Raw genomic sequence first — 12998 nt, forward strand, 5'->3', positions numbered from 1 at the left:
CAAACCTCTAAATGTTGACCTCTACTTAAAATAGTGGTAGATGACAGACTCTAAACTTTTATTTTCTTAGTGATTCCCTGCCTTGAGACCCCAAGCCTAAGAACAGAGGTCTCTCCAAGAGCTGGTCTGAAATACGTGTTCTTTCAGAGGCATGGCAAGAAACACCAATTTTCAGAGGCATTAAAAGGCACTCCTTGAAGCCCACGTACTGACAAAACTAATTACAAAAACTATAGATTGATGAGCCCGATGCTGCAACAAGCAGCCGGGATTATTTTGACCATGTTTGTAAGCATGTTTTAAAAGCCATGGTAAGAGCTACAAGCAAACGGCAAAAGCTAACAGAGCAGATACTGTGTGCCAGATCCAAGGATCGGACTGTTACCTGTATTACCCTCATTTCTCACTGAGGCACAGAGGGGTTAAATAACCGCCCAAAGTCCACGTCCCGCAAATAATTCATCATATAGGATATAGGCAGCACGCAAATGAACAGCAGAACAATTGCTCTGTAATGCAGTCGTTCCAACTTTGTCCCTGGGGCACTAAAAGGAGGAGGAGGATTTCTGAACTGTTTCACAACTGCCACCTTTCTCCTGAAGATTGTTGCAGTGGCTCCTTGGAGTTGACTGCTCTCAAAGAATCTGCCCTGCACACTTGGCGCCCCACCCTACTGCACGGGTACCTGGGTGCTGCCCGCATCGCCCCCTGCAGCCCTCCTCCACAACTGTGGCTAGAGAGGAGGCGCGAGAAAAGAGAGGGTGTCCGTTCCCGGCTTACTGACCTGGCGGGCATCTGCTAATTTTGACTCTACCCGATGGAGCTTCCAAGCAAGCCCCATCTGTGATGGGCAATGGGATATCTTCCAGCCCCTGGTTGCTCACCTCCACTTCCCATCCCTTTTCCTGGCTCTATCAACAAAACCACTTCCAGGTGCTAAACAGTTCAGCCTGAGATGCTAAAGCAGGGCAGATGCTGTTTGAGATACTTCTATTTCTCTTCCTGACATCCATTCAGCTGGGAGACTGACCCCTTCTCCTTCTGCCCTTTCTTGCCACAGAGACCCCAAATCGATGGCCACCTGATGTCAGCTCCCGTGAACTTCTGCAACTTTCCTTAGGATGACCGCTCCCTCATTTCTGGCCCGTCCAATGGTGACTGGGAGAGAAATAACTCATGATGTCAGGGAAAGAGCATGAGGTCAGAGGACAGCTTTGCCATCAGTGGCTGTGAGGCCTTGGGCAAGTACTTAACCCCTTTGAATCTGTTTTCTCATCTATAAAGCGGGGCCAATAATACTTCCCTTGCATGGTTATAGCTGTTGCAAAGTACTTATTCTATAGTTAAGCAGTAGTAGCGGCCAGATTCCTCACCACAGGTAATTAAATTCTAATCAACAGAGGAAACGATAATGCCTATCCCAGTGTCAACCTAACCCGCCAGCAGAGGATGCAATTGGTGAATGATTTATTTATTTATTTATTTATTTATTTATTTATTTATTTATTACTCCAGTGGTGCTCTGAGGTCTCCCTTACCAGTCCCGGCCAGGCTCAGACCACCTTATTTTCTCCCAGAGTTACTTGTTTGGGCTTGAGGGACTCATGTGTGGCTGTACTACAAAACAAAACTTACTGTCCATCACAGGTGGACCCAGCCATGGCTGAATAGGTAAAGAGTCTCCGTAATGTGTCAGAAATGCCACTAAACAGACACACCTAGTGTATGCTGGGCAGGGTGTGTGTGTGTGTGTGTGTGTGTTTGTGTGTGTGTGTGTGTGTGTGTGTGTGTGTGTGTAGAGGGGAGGAAATCAGTGATGACAGCATGAGGTCTCTACCAACTTGCATTGCACCCATCACCCCAGTTGTCTATCACCAGCACCCCCCAAAAAGATGATTTTCAGCATCTGCCATTGGGAAACCACAGGCCTTGCATCAGTGATAGGTGGTTATGACCAGCAGACCCCAGAAATAAACACTGATCTTTATGCTGAGTTGCACTGTTATTCTCCAGTGAGAACTGAATTCTACAACTAATCCACAGTAACAAATTTACATTTTCAAATAAGAAAAGCAACAGGTGAGGGGCGCCTGGGTGGCTCAGTCGATTAAGCATCCAAATTCGGCTCAGGTCATGATCTCACAGTTCATGGGTTTGAGCCCCGCATCGGGCTTTGTGCTGACAGCTTGGAGCCTGGAGCCTGCTTTGGATGCTGTGTCTCCCTCTCTCTCTGCCCCTTCCCATTTGTACTCGGTCTCTGTCTCTCAAAAATGAATAATGTTAAAAAAATTTTTTTAAAGAAATGAAAAGAAAAGAAAAGCAACAGGTGAATCAGGACATGTTCAGCATATTCACCATTTCCTTCACCATTTTATATTTTCACTGTGAAAATGATGATTTTTTTAAAAAGGTCCCATACCTCTTAATGCGCCTCAAATTCAAATGTGTACAATTTATTTAATTAGAAGCAGCAGTAAAAATGTAAAAACATCAACAGTCTACAGTAAAGGGACCACCCCCCTGTTCGGATTGTAACAACTTGAGTTAGGCAGGCTTATGAATGACCCATGCCCATCACACAGGAAGAAAAGGCAGTCACCTTCCCCTGTGACAAGGCTCCCTCTGATATTCCCCCTCCAAAATCTGCCCCAGAAAGCTTGGTGCTTTAATGCTACACTACTGCAGATAGCCTTTGGGTGAAGAAATTGTCGCCAGGAGGCCCCAATTAAAATGGCCCTGGGTACGTTTGGGTTTACAGATGTGCACTTTCATCCAGCCTTCTGTTACCTGGTTCATAATCTCTGCAAACTGTGGAAGTTTGCTCAGCTCCACAAGATTCAGCCAGGTCATATCAAGGATCCAGCGGAACGGCTTGGGAGGGCAGGCTTTCAGATCCAGAGCTGCTCCCCCTGGGGAAGGGCATCCGTAGGAATCAGGTCAGCCTGTGCTTCATTTTTAGACACTTATATTCCAAATAACAGACATGAGACAACCATATTACAGAGAAAATGGGAAAATAATCAAGACAGAAAATGTGGCTATCTTTTTGGAGTACATTTCCTCCATGTCTTAGTGTTTTCTTTTCTGATTTAAACCATCTTACAAAACACAGATGGCAACTTCTTGTCATTTCTCCCTGCACAGAATTTTTCTCAGGTGGTTGCAGTTGTTGGGGGTTTTATCGTGTTTTTTTTTTTAACAATCAATTTAATGACATTTACAATTTTGATATCAGTGACTAGCTTGGTCTTTTTTTAAATTTTTTTAAATGTTTATTTCTTTTTGACAGAGAGAGAGAGACAGAGCATGAGTGGGGGAGGGGCAGAGAGAGAGGGAGGCACAGAATCCAAAGCAGGCTCCAGGCTCTGAGCTGTCAGCACAGAGCCTGACACGGGGCTCGAACTCACAGACCGCGAGATCATGACCTGAGCCGAAGTCGGACACTCAAACCAACTGAGCCACCCAGGCGCCCCTAGCTTGATCTTTTCATGTGTAGTTTCAAAAGTCACTTCTTAGTCCTCACTCCTCCAGAAGTTTGATACTCAATATTATTTTTTTACCAGGTCAAAAAGATGGATAGATGGAGGGCAGGAGGAATGTAAGACTTCTGTGGGTTTTTAAAGGAGTAACTCATGTTCAGATCATTTATTCATTCATTTATGTAACAAATATTTACTGAACATCCTTTATGTATCAGCACATGCCAGGCGCTGGGGATAAAGCAGAGAAAACCACACAAGACCCCTGCTTTTTAGCAGTCTGGTGGAGAGAATGAATTACACCATTGGATCCTGTTTTGAAGCCAATCACAAATCAAAAGAGCATCCTCAATGTGACAATCTTCCACCAAGACACATAATTATATTTACAATTTCAAAAAAAGTCCTCAATTGCATGTCTCTAGTAACATTTTATCATAATAACGCCAGCTATGCTGTTTAATTCGGATGTATGCAAAACAGTGATTCTGAACTTTTAAATCCTATTATCCTTCAGAAGAACTCATCAAATGCCTTCCACTTCCCCTATGACCTCTGGGCAAAAGAGGGGGTAGAGGGGACAGTGGTGGTGGGGGGGCATCTGCTCTCCCACTAGCACCTTCCTGAGAAGATGAATGAGCTGAAGTATTCTGCTCCTATAAATCCCTTTGCCCCCCTCTGGGTCAGCAGCTCTGAGCTCCAAAACGCCTTTAGAATGAGTAAACCTTCCTCTGCCACCTGGGGTAAGAGAAAGCCGTCCTCTAGCACCATTTCTGCTAGTACTGAGTTTACTGCAGGAGAAGCAACTGTTAGAGAGCATCACCTGCAGACTCAAGGGACTCTGCTTCTCTATCTTAGAGACCAACACATTTTCTTCTTGGTTCTTTCCAAAAAAAAAAAAAGTTTTCAAAGACATCAGGAGAAGACATTTAGGCCACAACGAGTCTTTTCAAACATCTTGGCGTACCTCCCCTAACCCACAACAATCACAGCCCATCCTGCTCCCCAAGATATCCTGGCTCTCTGTGCCACTTGTTAGCTGCATAAACACAGAGACAAAGAACTCAATTTCTCTCCGATCCCCTCTTCTGTCAAACGGGTGTAATGATATAGAATCCACCAGATTGGTCGCTGTGAAGATTAAGTAAATTAATGTATGTAGAAAGCTTAGAAGAGTCTTGGCCCATAGTAAGAGCAACATTAGTTGTTAACATAGTAAACATTAATTCTCTGTTTTGGAAGGCTTGGAAGGCTCGGGTCCAATCCAACCTGGAAGGCAAGAGCAGAGACTCCCTAAGGTGTCTTTGTGTCCGTGGTTTATGACAAAAGAAAGAAGGGATCTTTCTAAAATAACCAGGCGGGGAAAATAGTTATATCAATTACTCTGTAACAAAGGATTGTCCCTGGCATCTATTTCATTTTTCAAAGTACTCTGACATTCTCAGTTGAAGAAGAAAGTCAAAGGCACCTCTCAAATACTGCAGAAAACAAGTAGGAATTGACACAAAGGGACAGTCATTCCTGGGGAATCAAATATTTCTGCTACAATAAATAAGTCTTCTTTCCCTCTTAAGTATGGAGTTAAAAATTATATATATATATATATATATATATATATATAAGATCTAAGGGCTCTATTTGTTAACTCTGTAAAGAATATTGAAAACAAAATCATATATCATTTTTATGAAAATAATTTGGTTAAAATGTAAGACAGCTCAAAAATGATACAAACTTTATAATAAACCAATTTTGTCTTTAAAAAAAAAAACTCTTTTACTGCTGAGCTGATTGTACTTCTGTCAACCAAACTGTCATACAATCCAAATTAATCTTTTTAAAGCACTGCTCTGCTCATGCTACTTTCCTGCTCGTAAAACATTCGAAGGCTCCCTATTGCCAACTAAATTAAATCCGAACTCTTCTCACTGGCTCTCCTGGCCCTGTGCAATCAGGCTCTCCCTGACTCTCCAGTTTTATGAAATGGGGTCGTAGATGTGCTCTCACCACAGCCCAGATGTGCAGCCTTTTTAAATTTTTCAGTCACCACTCTAACCCTCCTGACAAATCCCCTCCTCACTGTGTCTTTCAGTCTCCTCTGATTTACACCTTTTCTGCGAAAGATCCAGTCTCCTTCATAGCTCTGGTTTGGCTGGGTGGGTGAGGGGAGAGACTGGTGGGTTGGGATTGTATCTTGATGGGGAGGGTGCCTCAGATCCGCATGCTGCCCTCCATCTCTGTCACAGGCTGAGGTCCCTGCAGTGCATCCTCTGAGCTATGACAAATGCTGCCTGACCTATGGGGACATTGGGCTGCTATCCACAGAGACTGGTCCTTTGTGTCCAGTTACAAAGCTCACCTGCCCTGCAGCTTCTTGGCCTGAACCCCATGCCTTTGCTGCACACCAGCCCTCTCAAGAGTCCATGCCCATCCGTGCCCACGCTCCTGCTTGCCAAACATCAGGCGCATCCATCTAGCCACTCCCCTCCACCAAAGCTGCCATGCACCTGCGAAGTGGGATGTGGCTCTGGGCAGAATACAGGGGCGTCTCCTGTCTGGATGTTTCTTGAGCACCCTTCTGTACCCACCCAAGGTTCTGCCTCAGGAGCCTGGGAAGAGGTAAGGATCTTGGCACCTGACTTCCTTCTACCTCTGATTCCTTCATCCTTCCCACAACCCATTATGGCCCAACATGCCAGGTTTCCTTCTTCTGTCTAAATCCTATCTGTCTCCTTCTCAGGGGCCATGTTGACAGATGGGATTGGGGAAGGAAAGCCAGCTCACCAACAAGGAAAGATCCAAAGTACACCTCCCTTCTCACTTGTATTCCACAGTTAGAAGGCCTTCCTACATTTGGGGCCCATTTTGCTCCTGCTGCTGCCTGGATTCCTACATGCTTCAATGTCCCTCCTCCCCATGGCCCAGTGTCCCAGACACTGAGGATGTGGCCCCAAGTCCAAGTGAGAGAGCTTCAAGGTGACTGAAATGAGGCAGAAGAAGCTTCTAGGTTTGGTGAATTTAGGTTCACTTTATTTAAACGTCCCAGAGACCTCAAACCTGTATGCCTGGACCCTCTGTACCGCCTGCCCCACCTCTCCTGGGTGGTACTTATCACTTCCCCTTGGGGCCCCTCAGCCTCTTGCACATGGAGGTAGTGGGTGATGGTCTTTGAGCTCACATAGCTGGTCAGTGGCAAAGCCCGGCTCATTTCTCTGCTTCTTGGTCCAGCCCCCACCTTACTGTACCACGCTGCCTTATACCTACACTTTAAGACATCAGCTTCTCCAGGTACATTAGACCTGAGAAAAATATGAACCCAGTGACATAGTTCAGCTTCCTTTGAACTACAGGAAATAAAAATTCAAGGAAGAAATTTCAGAGAGTATGCAAAATTGTTCGCAAGGTTTCTACAACCATCATCTACCCTGACTCTGAGGAAGAAATTAACTAAAGTAGGGAAAGAACATGATGGAGTAATAAGAAGTAATCATTTACTGCCTGTTTGTTACAAATAGGATGTTGAGGATAGAAGCGTGTCGCATCCTACCACCTCGTAGTATGAATTTAGAAATAGTCGACGTGTTTTGTTTTGTTTTGTTTTGTTTTGTTTTGTTTTTCCTACATGATCACTTTCGTTCTCATGGTTTTGGCTGTTATTTCTATGCCTATCTTAACAACTGTCTGACTTCTTCTAAACTGTCTGGCCTATCCTTTCTAACTGTCTGCTGGATATTGCAAATTCAACACGTGTGTGTAGTCACCAGAGCTGTGCAAAAACACTCAGCTTCCCCTTCCTCCACGCACACAGGGGAAGGGCACGTCCCTGCTCTCTTTGAAGTTAGTTGCGGCTGTGTGTCTTGCTTTGGCTAATGAAAGATGAGCCTTTAAGTGACATGTGTCGCTTGTGGAGTAACTTTTAAAAGCCAGCACACAATTTGTCTTATCCCACTCCTCTGCCATAGTAATTATAGAAGCAATTCCTGGGTGACCATGACAGGCATGTTGGAAAGAAAACAAATGAGAATATATCTTTGTTGTGTCAAGCCACGGAAAGTTTGGGTTTGGGATTGTTTTTATGTCCACAAAACCTGGCCTATTCTGAAAGAAACTAGGTCCCCAAATCACATTCATTACTCTTCCACTCTGACACCTCTCAAACTAACCCCTCTTTCAATCAACCAGACCAAATCTTTACATAGACCAGAAATCTTAGACTCATTTCTGACCCCTCTCTTGGCTCTTACATCTGGCCCACTGCCATTTTACTTCCACGATCTCTCATGTGTGCTTCTGCCTTTATATTCCCATTGTCTTGGGGCGCCTGGGTGGCTCAGTCGGTTAAGCATCCTACTTCCGCTCAGGTCATGATCTTGCAGTTCGTGAGTTCTAGCCCCGTGTCGGGCTCTGTGCTGACAGCTCAGAGCCTGGAGCCTGCTTCAGATTCTGTGTCTCCCTCTCTCTCTACCCCTCCCCCACTCACACTCTGTCTCTAAACAAACAAACAAACAAACAAACAAACATTATATTCCCATTGTCTTTACCCTGGGCTGACCATGTAGTACCTGTGGCTGGGAAGAGTATAATAAACTCCCTTGAACCTCTTTTCTCTAACCCCATACATGTCTACTGGAGTCATCTTCTTAAAAGATGATAAGAGGTTCCTGAGGGACCACATCACCACCTTACACAACTCCTTGTTTCTCACCAGATCAAGAAAATCCTTCCTCTAGCAATCAAGGCTCACCATTTACACGCCCCACTCATTCATTCCTTTTCTTGTGCTGTTCTGTTTCAGCGTGGAATGGATCTTTCACTTCTACCTATCCTTCAGAGTCCTTTTTAAATGCCACTTTCTTCTTTTTGTGGGGAGAAGGGCAGACAGAAAATGATTTATTAAACTTTATACAAAGAGAAAAAAAAACATAAGAAATAGAATGGTACATTTTTTCCCATGTATCAACTAATCTGAAAAATTCATGGCTTAACCTGCAACAGTATATTTTCCAAAGAGTTCTTACTGACCTCACCAACCATATGTCTCTCCTTTCTTTTAGACCTAACACTTTGTTTTTAGCTCTCTCTTTTTTTCAGAGTTTATTTTTATTTATTTTGAGAGAGAGAGAGAGAGAGCAAGCAGTGGAGGAGCAGAGAGAGAGGGAGACAGAATCCCAAGCAGGCTCCACTCTATCAGCACACAGCCTGATGTGGGGCCCAAACTCACGAACCATGAGATCATGACCCGAGCCGAAGTCAAGAGTCAGATGCTTAACCGAGTGAGCCACTCAGGTGTGCCTTAGCTTTCTGCTAACATTTAGGTTATTCTGCCTTGTTTGGCAAAAAAAAAAAATAATAATAAAAAATAAAAAAATTAATTATCTATATTCCCCTTATGAGACTGTTATTTCTTTTGAAGCAATGTCTGATTTATCCTTCTATCCCAACACTAGCATGGTGGATTTGCATAGGATATGCTCAATAAACACTTGTTTAACTGAATTGAATGAAAATAGCCTTCTTTTATCTTCTTTTTTTTTTCTTTTTTTTTTTTAACATTTATTTATTTTTGAGACAGAGAGAGACAGAGCATGAATGGGGGAGGGTCAGAGAGAGAGGGAGACACAGAATCTGAAACGGGCTCCAGGCTCTGAGCAGTCAGCACAGAGCCCGATGCGGGGCTCGAACTCACATACCGCGAGATCGTGACCTGAGCCGAAGTCGGACGCCCAACCGACTGAGCCACCCGGGCGCCCCTTCTTTTATCTTCTTAATGATACTTTTAACATGGAGATAGGTGACGAATAGGATTAACTTCCAATATGAAGTGTAAGTGTGCCTTTTTCACAATCTTAGAAATCACTATATCCCTTGCTCAAGTAATTGGTCTCTTGCAATCGAAAGTTCAACACCTGCCTTACTTTTTCTTCCCTTTGGCATTCGGGTTTCCTAATCACGAGCAGCAAGGATCAAACTTAAGGTAATTATACAACAAGCAACAACAACAACAACAACAACAATCACAGAGTTCACACACACCTGAAATAAATCATCTTGAGTAACCAGAGCAAAATGAATGGAAATCAGAAAAGACAAAAGAGGTGTCAATAAAGAACTTCGCTTTCACAGGAACGTAATATCCCCACTGTGCTGTAAAAATGGGTCTACAGCACATCAAAGAGCGTAGCAGAAGCAGTCTCCTCTACATACCGCATCCATATTCCAAGCCCTTCACCTTTAATGAGAGCCTGAAACTCTCTGTGTTTCACTGTTCCTCTCTGAAGATCGATCTTCAAGGTCATCAGGAGTACAAAGAGGAATTTGTGGTTTTCGTACAGGCCTCTGACAGAGTATGTAAAAACCTCGTACGTCAGATACTCAATGATATTCGTAATCCTCTTTTGAGGTAGTGGAGACTTCTCAGATCTGCAATGCATTTGAAAAGTCAAAGAAGTAAAAAGCCACTCCTAAGACAGTAGGAACACAAACAGAAATTTTAAGTGACCCTGCGTGGGGGAAGGGAGGGAATTTTAAGTTACTCCCCACCTGGCCATGGACTGGTCAAATAACTTCAAGAACTGGGCCAGCGAGGTCTGGTACATGATGTTGACCATGCTCATCTCTGTGATGAGAAAGTAGAGGATGCTCCCACGGGTGGCTGCAGGCCGGAACTCCTCCTGAGCCGTGTTAATTTTGATCTCCGTTTCTGCGGCCACGTGCAGCTTTTCACTTACTTCAGATGCTGTCTGCTTGGTGGTTCGGAGGACACCGATGAGAGATTCGTCGTCTACCAAGGAACCTAAAAGCCAAACAGGGAAGGTAGAAGGCAAGATGGGGGAAGCCACAAAGGAGATGCGTCACTTCCGAAATCGCCCTGTCCATTGCCAAGTCTCCGTCTTCAAAGCCCACAAGGGAGAAGGGCAGATGTTAACATACCAAAAGGCTTCCAGCCCAACTGTCCTCTGATGCCTAAATCCGTCTAAACATTCCTGGGGACGGGTTGTCCCCCGTGCTGCCTGAACACCTGCAAAAGGGGATTCACAAGGCAGCCCCCATGACTGGCCCGCGAGTGTCTGAAGACCAAAATCAGGCTCCATGTACCCCCAGCGGTTTCAGCCGTGCCTTATGTGACACAGCTTTCCCCTCCATTACCACCTCCATGGTCCCCCTCAAAGTGTCATGAGCTCGTCCACCCAGTTTGAGTTATGCTGGGAGCCCATCCCATGTTCCACGCCAGCTTGCAGTGGAATGGTACCCTCTTTAGTCCAGCTTTAGTAGATCAGTCCTTGCCGCTGAGAACTCTGGTCCCTCCATGTCTCCAACAAGAGGAAACTGGGGGATAGTGGAAGTGTCCCGCCAGGAACAAAAATCCTCATTTTATTTTTAGTTTCACCTTTCATGATCATTTTTAATAGAAACACCCATGTCTCTGTGACAATAAATCCAACTTTAAGATACGGAAAGATACTTGCGACATGCTGAGCTAAAAGGTCACGATATCTGCAAACAGCGTGCTCTGGCCTGACCCTAGACCTCTGGATGGCAGGAGAATGCTTCAGGAAGGTGTGAGTTACTCCGATGGGCATTCTGGGTCTACCACGAAAGTCCAAATTGCAATCAACCTCGCAGGGATGACACCTTGATCCAGCACATCCTTGGCTGGAGCTGGGCAAGAGCCCTCTGCTCTCCCTGCTGATATTAGAACGCCCAAGGGTAGCCACATGGCTGGGAGAAGTCACTGGACCAGAGGACAGATAAGTTCACGAACACAAGCAGTGCAATCAAGGCAGATAGAAGGTCTTTTCCATGAGGTCCCTGTAAAGGTAGTGCTGGAGACCGCTGCAGGAATGATACATCACGTACTTCTGGAGGTTAAGATTTTTGTTTATCTCCAAGGATTAAAGTGCTGCTGGGAAGCACTCATTATGAGGCTGTAATCAATAGTAGGATTTAGGCTACTGTAACTTACCTACTGCAGAACAATATGGTGTTTGCTGACTTTATTGTCTTGGGATAGGATATTTTTATTTATTGAGAGAGACTACATCCCCAAATCAGACTGCCCCAGGGAGAACCCATCCCTGACTTCTAAGTAGATGGTCAAGGCAACTTGAGAGTGAGCTTGGGCCTTGGTTGCCCAAGTGCCTCTGACACAGATTACACACCTCATAACCCGCTGTGGTAGCTGCATTTCAATGCCAAATGAAAGAGTCGATCTTAAAAAAAAAAAATCAGATTGAGCACATTAGTTTCCTTTGGGCAAGCAAATTAGCCTATTATGAGTTACCTAGCTCTATTGGGAGCCCTTATGTTTCTCAGGAGAGAGCAAGTATATCAAGAAAACTGTGTTATTCTCAAATGCTCAGACTCTGTTTGCTAATTCAAAAATCAGATTCTCTGAGGTCCCTCTTCAAATGTCTAAATGGAAATTGCCTCACTTGTGTTTGCCTTGGTAACTCAACTGTTTCCTAACATCTACAATCACGAGGGTCCTGAAAAGAGGGCACTAGAAATCCTTGTTCAGAACCCACTGTTTGGTGACTTGTTAATAAATCAGTACCTTTTGTGGCGCTTAATTTGTAGAGAAGGTTGTCTTCCAGTTCCTTCATCTTCCGCTTGTTGAAAGTCACATCCTCCAAAAGTTTAACCCTCTCAGACTCTAATTCCTGTTATCAAGAGACACGAAACAATAGCAGAACTGTGATCACCAGCCATGGTGGCCGATCCCATTTACTAGTGCTTCTGGTCAATTTTTAAAAGTTTAAACCAAAGTGCCTCTGGAATGACAGAAGAAATTACCATCACTAGTCAAATCTATCTATCTGTACTTTTGTATCTCTGGACACTTAAAAACATTATGCCCACTAGGGGCGCCTGGGCGGCTCAGTCAATTAAGCGTGCGACTTCAGCTCAGGTCATGTTCTCAGGGTTTGTGGGTTCAAGCCCTGCATCGGGCTCTGTGCTCACAGCTCAGAGCCTGGAACCTGCTTCAGATTCTGTCTCCTTCTCTTTCTGGCCCTGTCCCATTCACACTCTGTCTCTATCTCTCAAATATAAATAAAATTTTTTTTAATTAAAAAAAAATGATGACCACTAGCATTAAGCTTCCATAGCATGCATGAGATGCCCCTGCTAAAATAATTTTGTCTGATTATCCCCTCTCTCTTCCTGGATCTAAGTTTATTTAAATTAGAGTGTCCCATTTTCTTGGCCCTGTTCCCACACAGTCTCTGTGTGAAATGCTAACTTTATTGGCAAGCAGAAGTGGTAGAAGCAGAGACATAATATTAAGAAACCAAGAGGCCACCCAAGCTGAATGTGAGCTCTTGGTTTGGGATCTGCCTATGGGAACACCAGGCAGTTTGTTTGGTTTGACACAGCCAGTTGCCAACACAAATCCATTTTCCATTGTTTGACATCTCTTTCTACCAGACGGGCCAAACTGGGTGTTTGGAAGGCATATTTTTTTTCTACAAAAATAATGTATTTTTCAAATTATATTTGGAAAAAAATTCAAATTTTCAG

General features: G+C 44.3%; 1 protein-coding gene across 1 annotated transcript in view; it reads right to left on the bottom strand.

Annotated features, from left to right (window-relative positions):
* The window catches only part of DNAH8 (dynein axonemal heavy chain 8), a 324054-nt gene that overhangs the window by 80652 nt on the left and 230404 nt on the right, over positions 1-12998 (bottom strand). The window contains exons 76-79 of the mRNA XM_049652745.1: positions 12034-12139; positions 10020-10272; positions 9709-9899; positions 2788-2909 (exon numbers count right to left, since the gene is read on the bottom strand). Of these exons, the coding sequence (XP_049508702.1) occupies positions 2788-2909; positions 9709-9899; positions 10020-10272; positions 12034-12139 (672 nt within the window). The remainder of the gene's footprint in view (positions 1-2787; positions 2910-9708; positions 9900-10019; positions 10273-12033; positions 12140-12998) is intronic.

Source organism: Panthera uncia (genome assembly GCF_023721935.1).
Source record: "Panthera uncia isolate 11264 chromosome B2 unlocalized genomic scaffold, Puncia_PCG_1.0 HiC_scaffold_24, whole genome shotgun sequence".
NCBI classification, from domain to species: domain Eukaryota; kingdom Metazoa; phylum Chordata; class Mammalia; order Carnivora; family Felidae; genus Panthera; species Panthera uncia.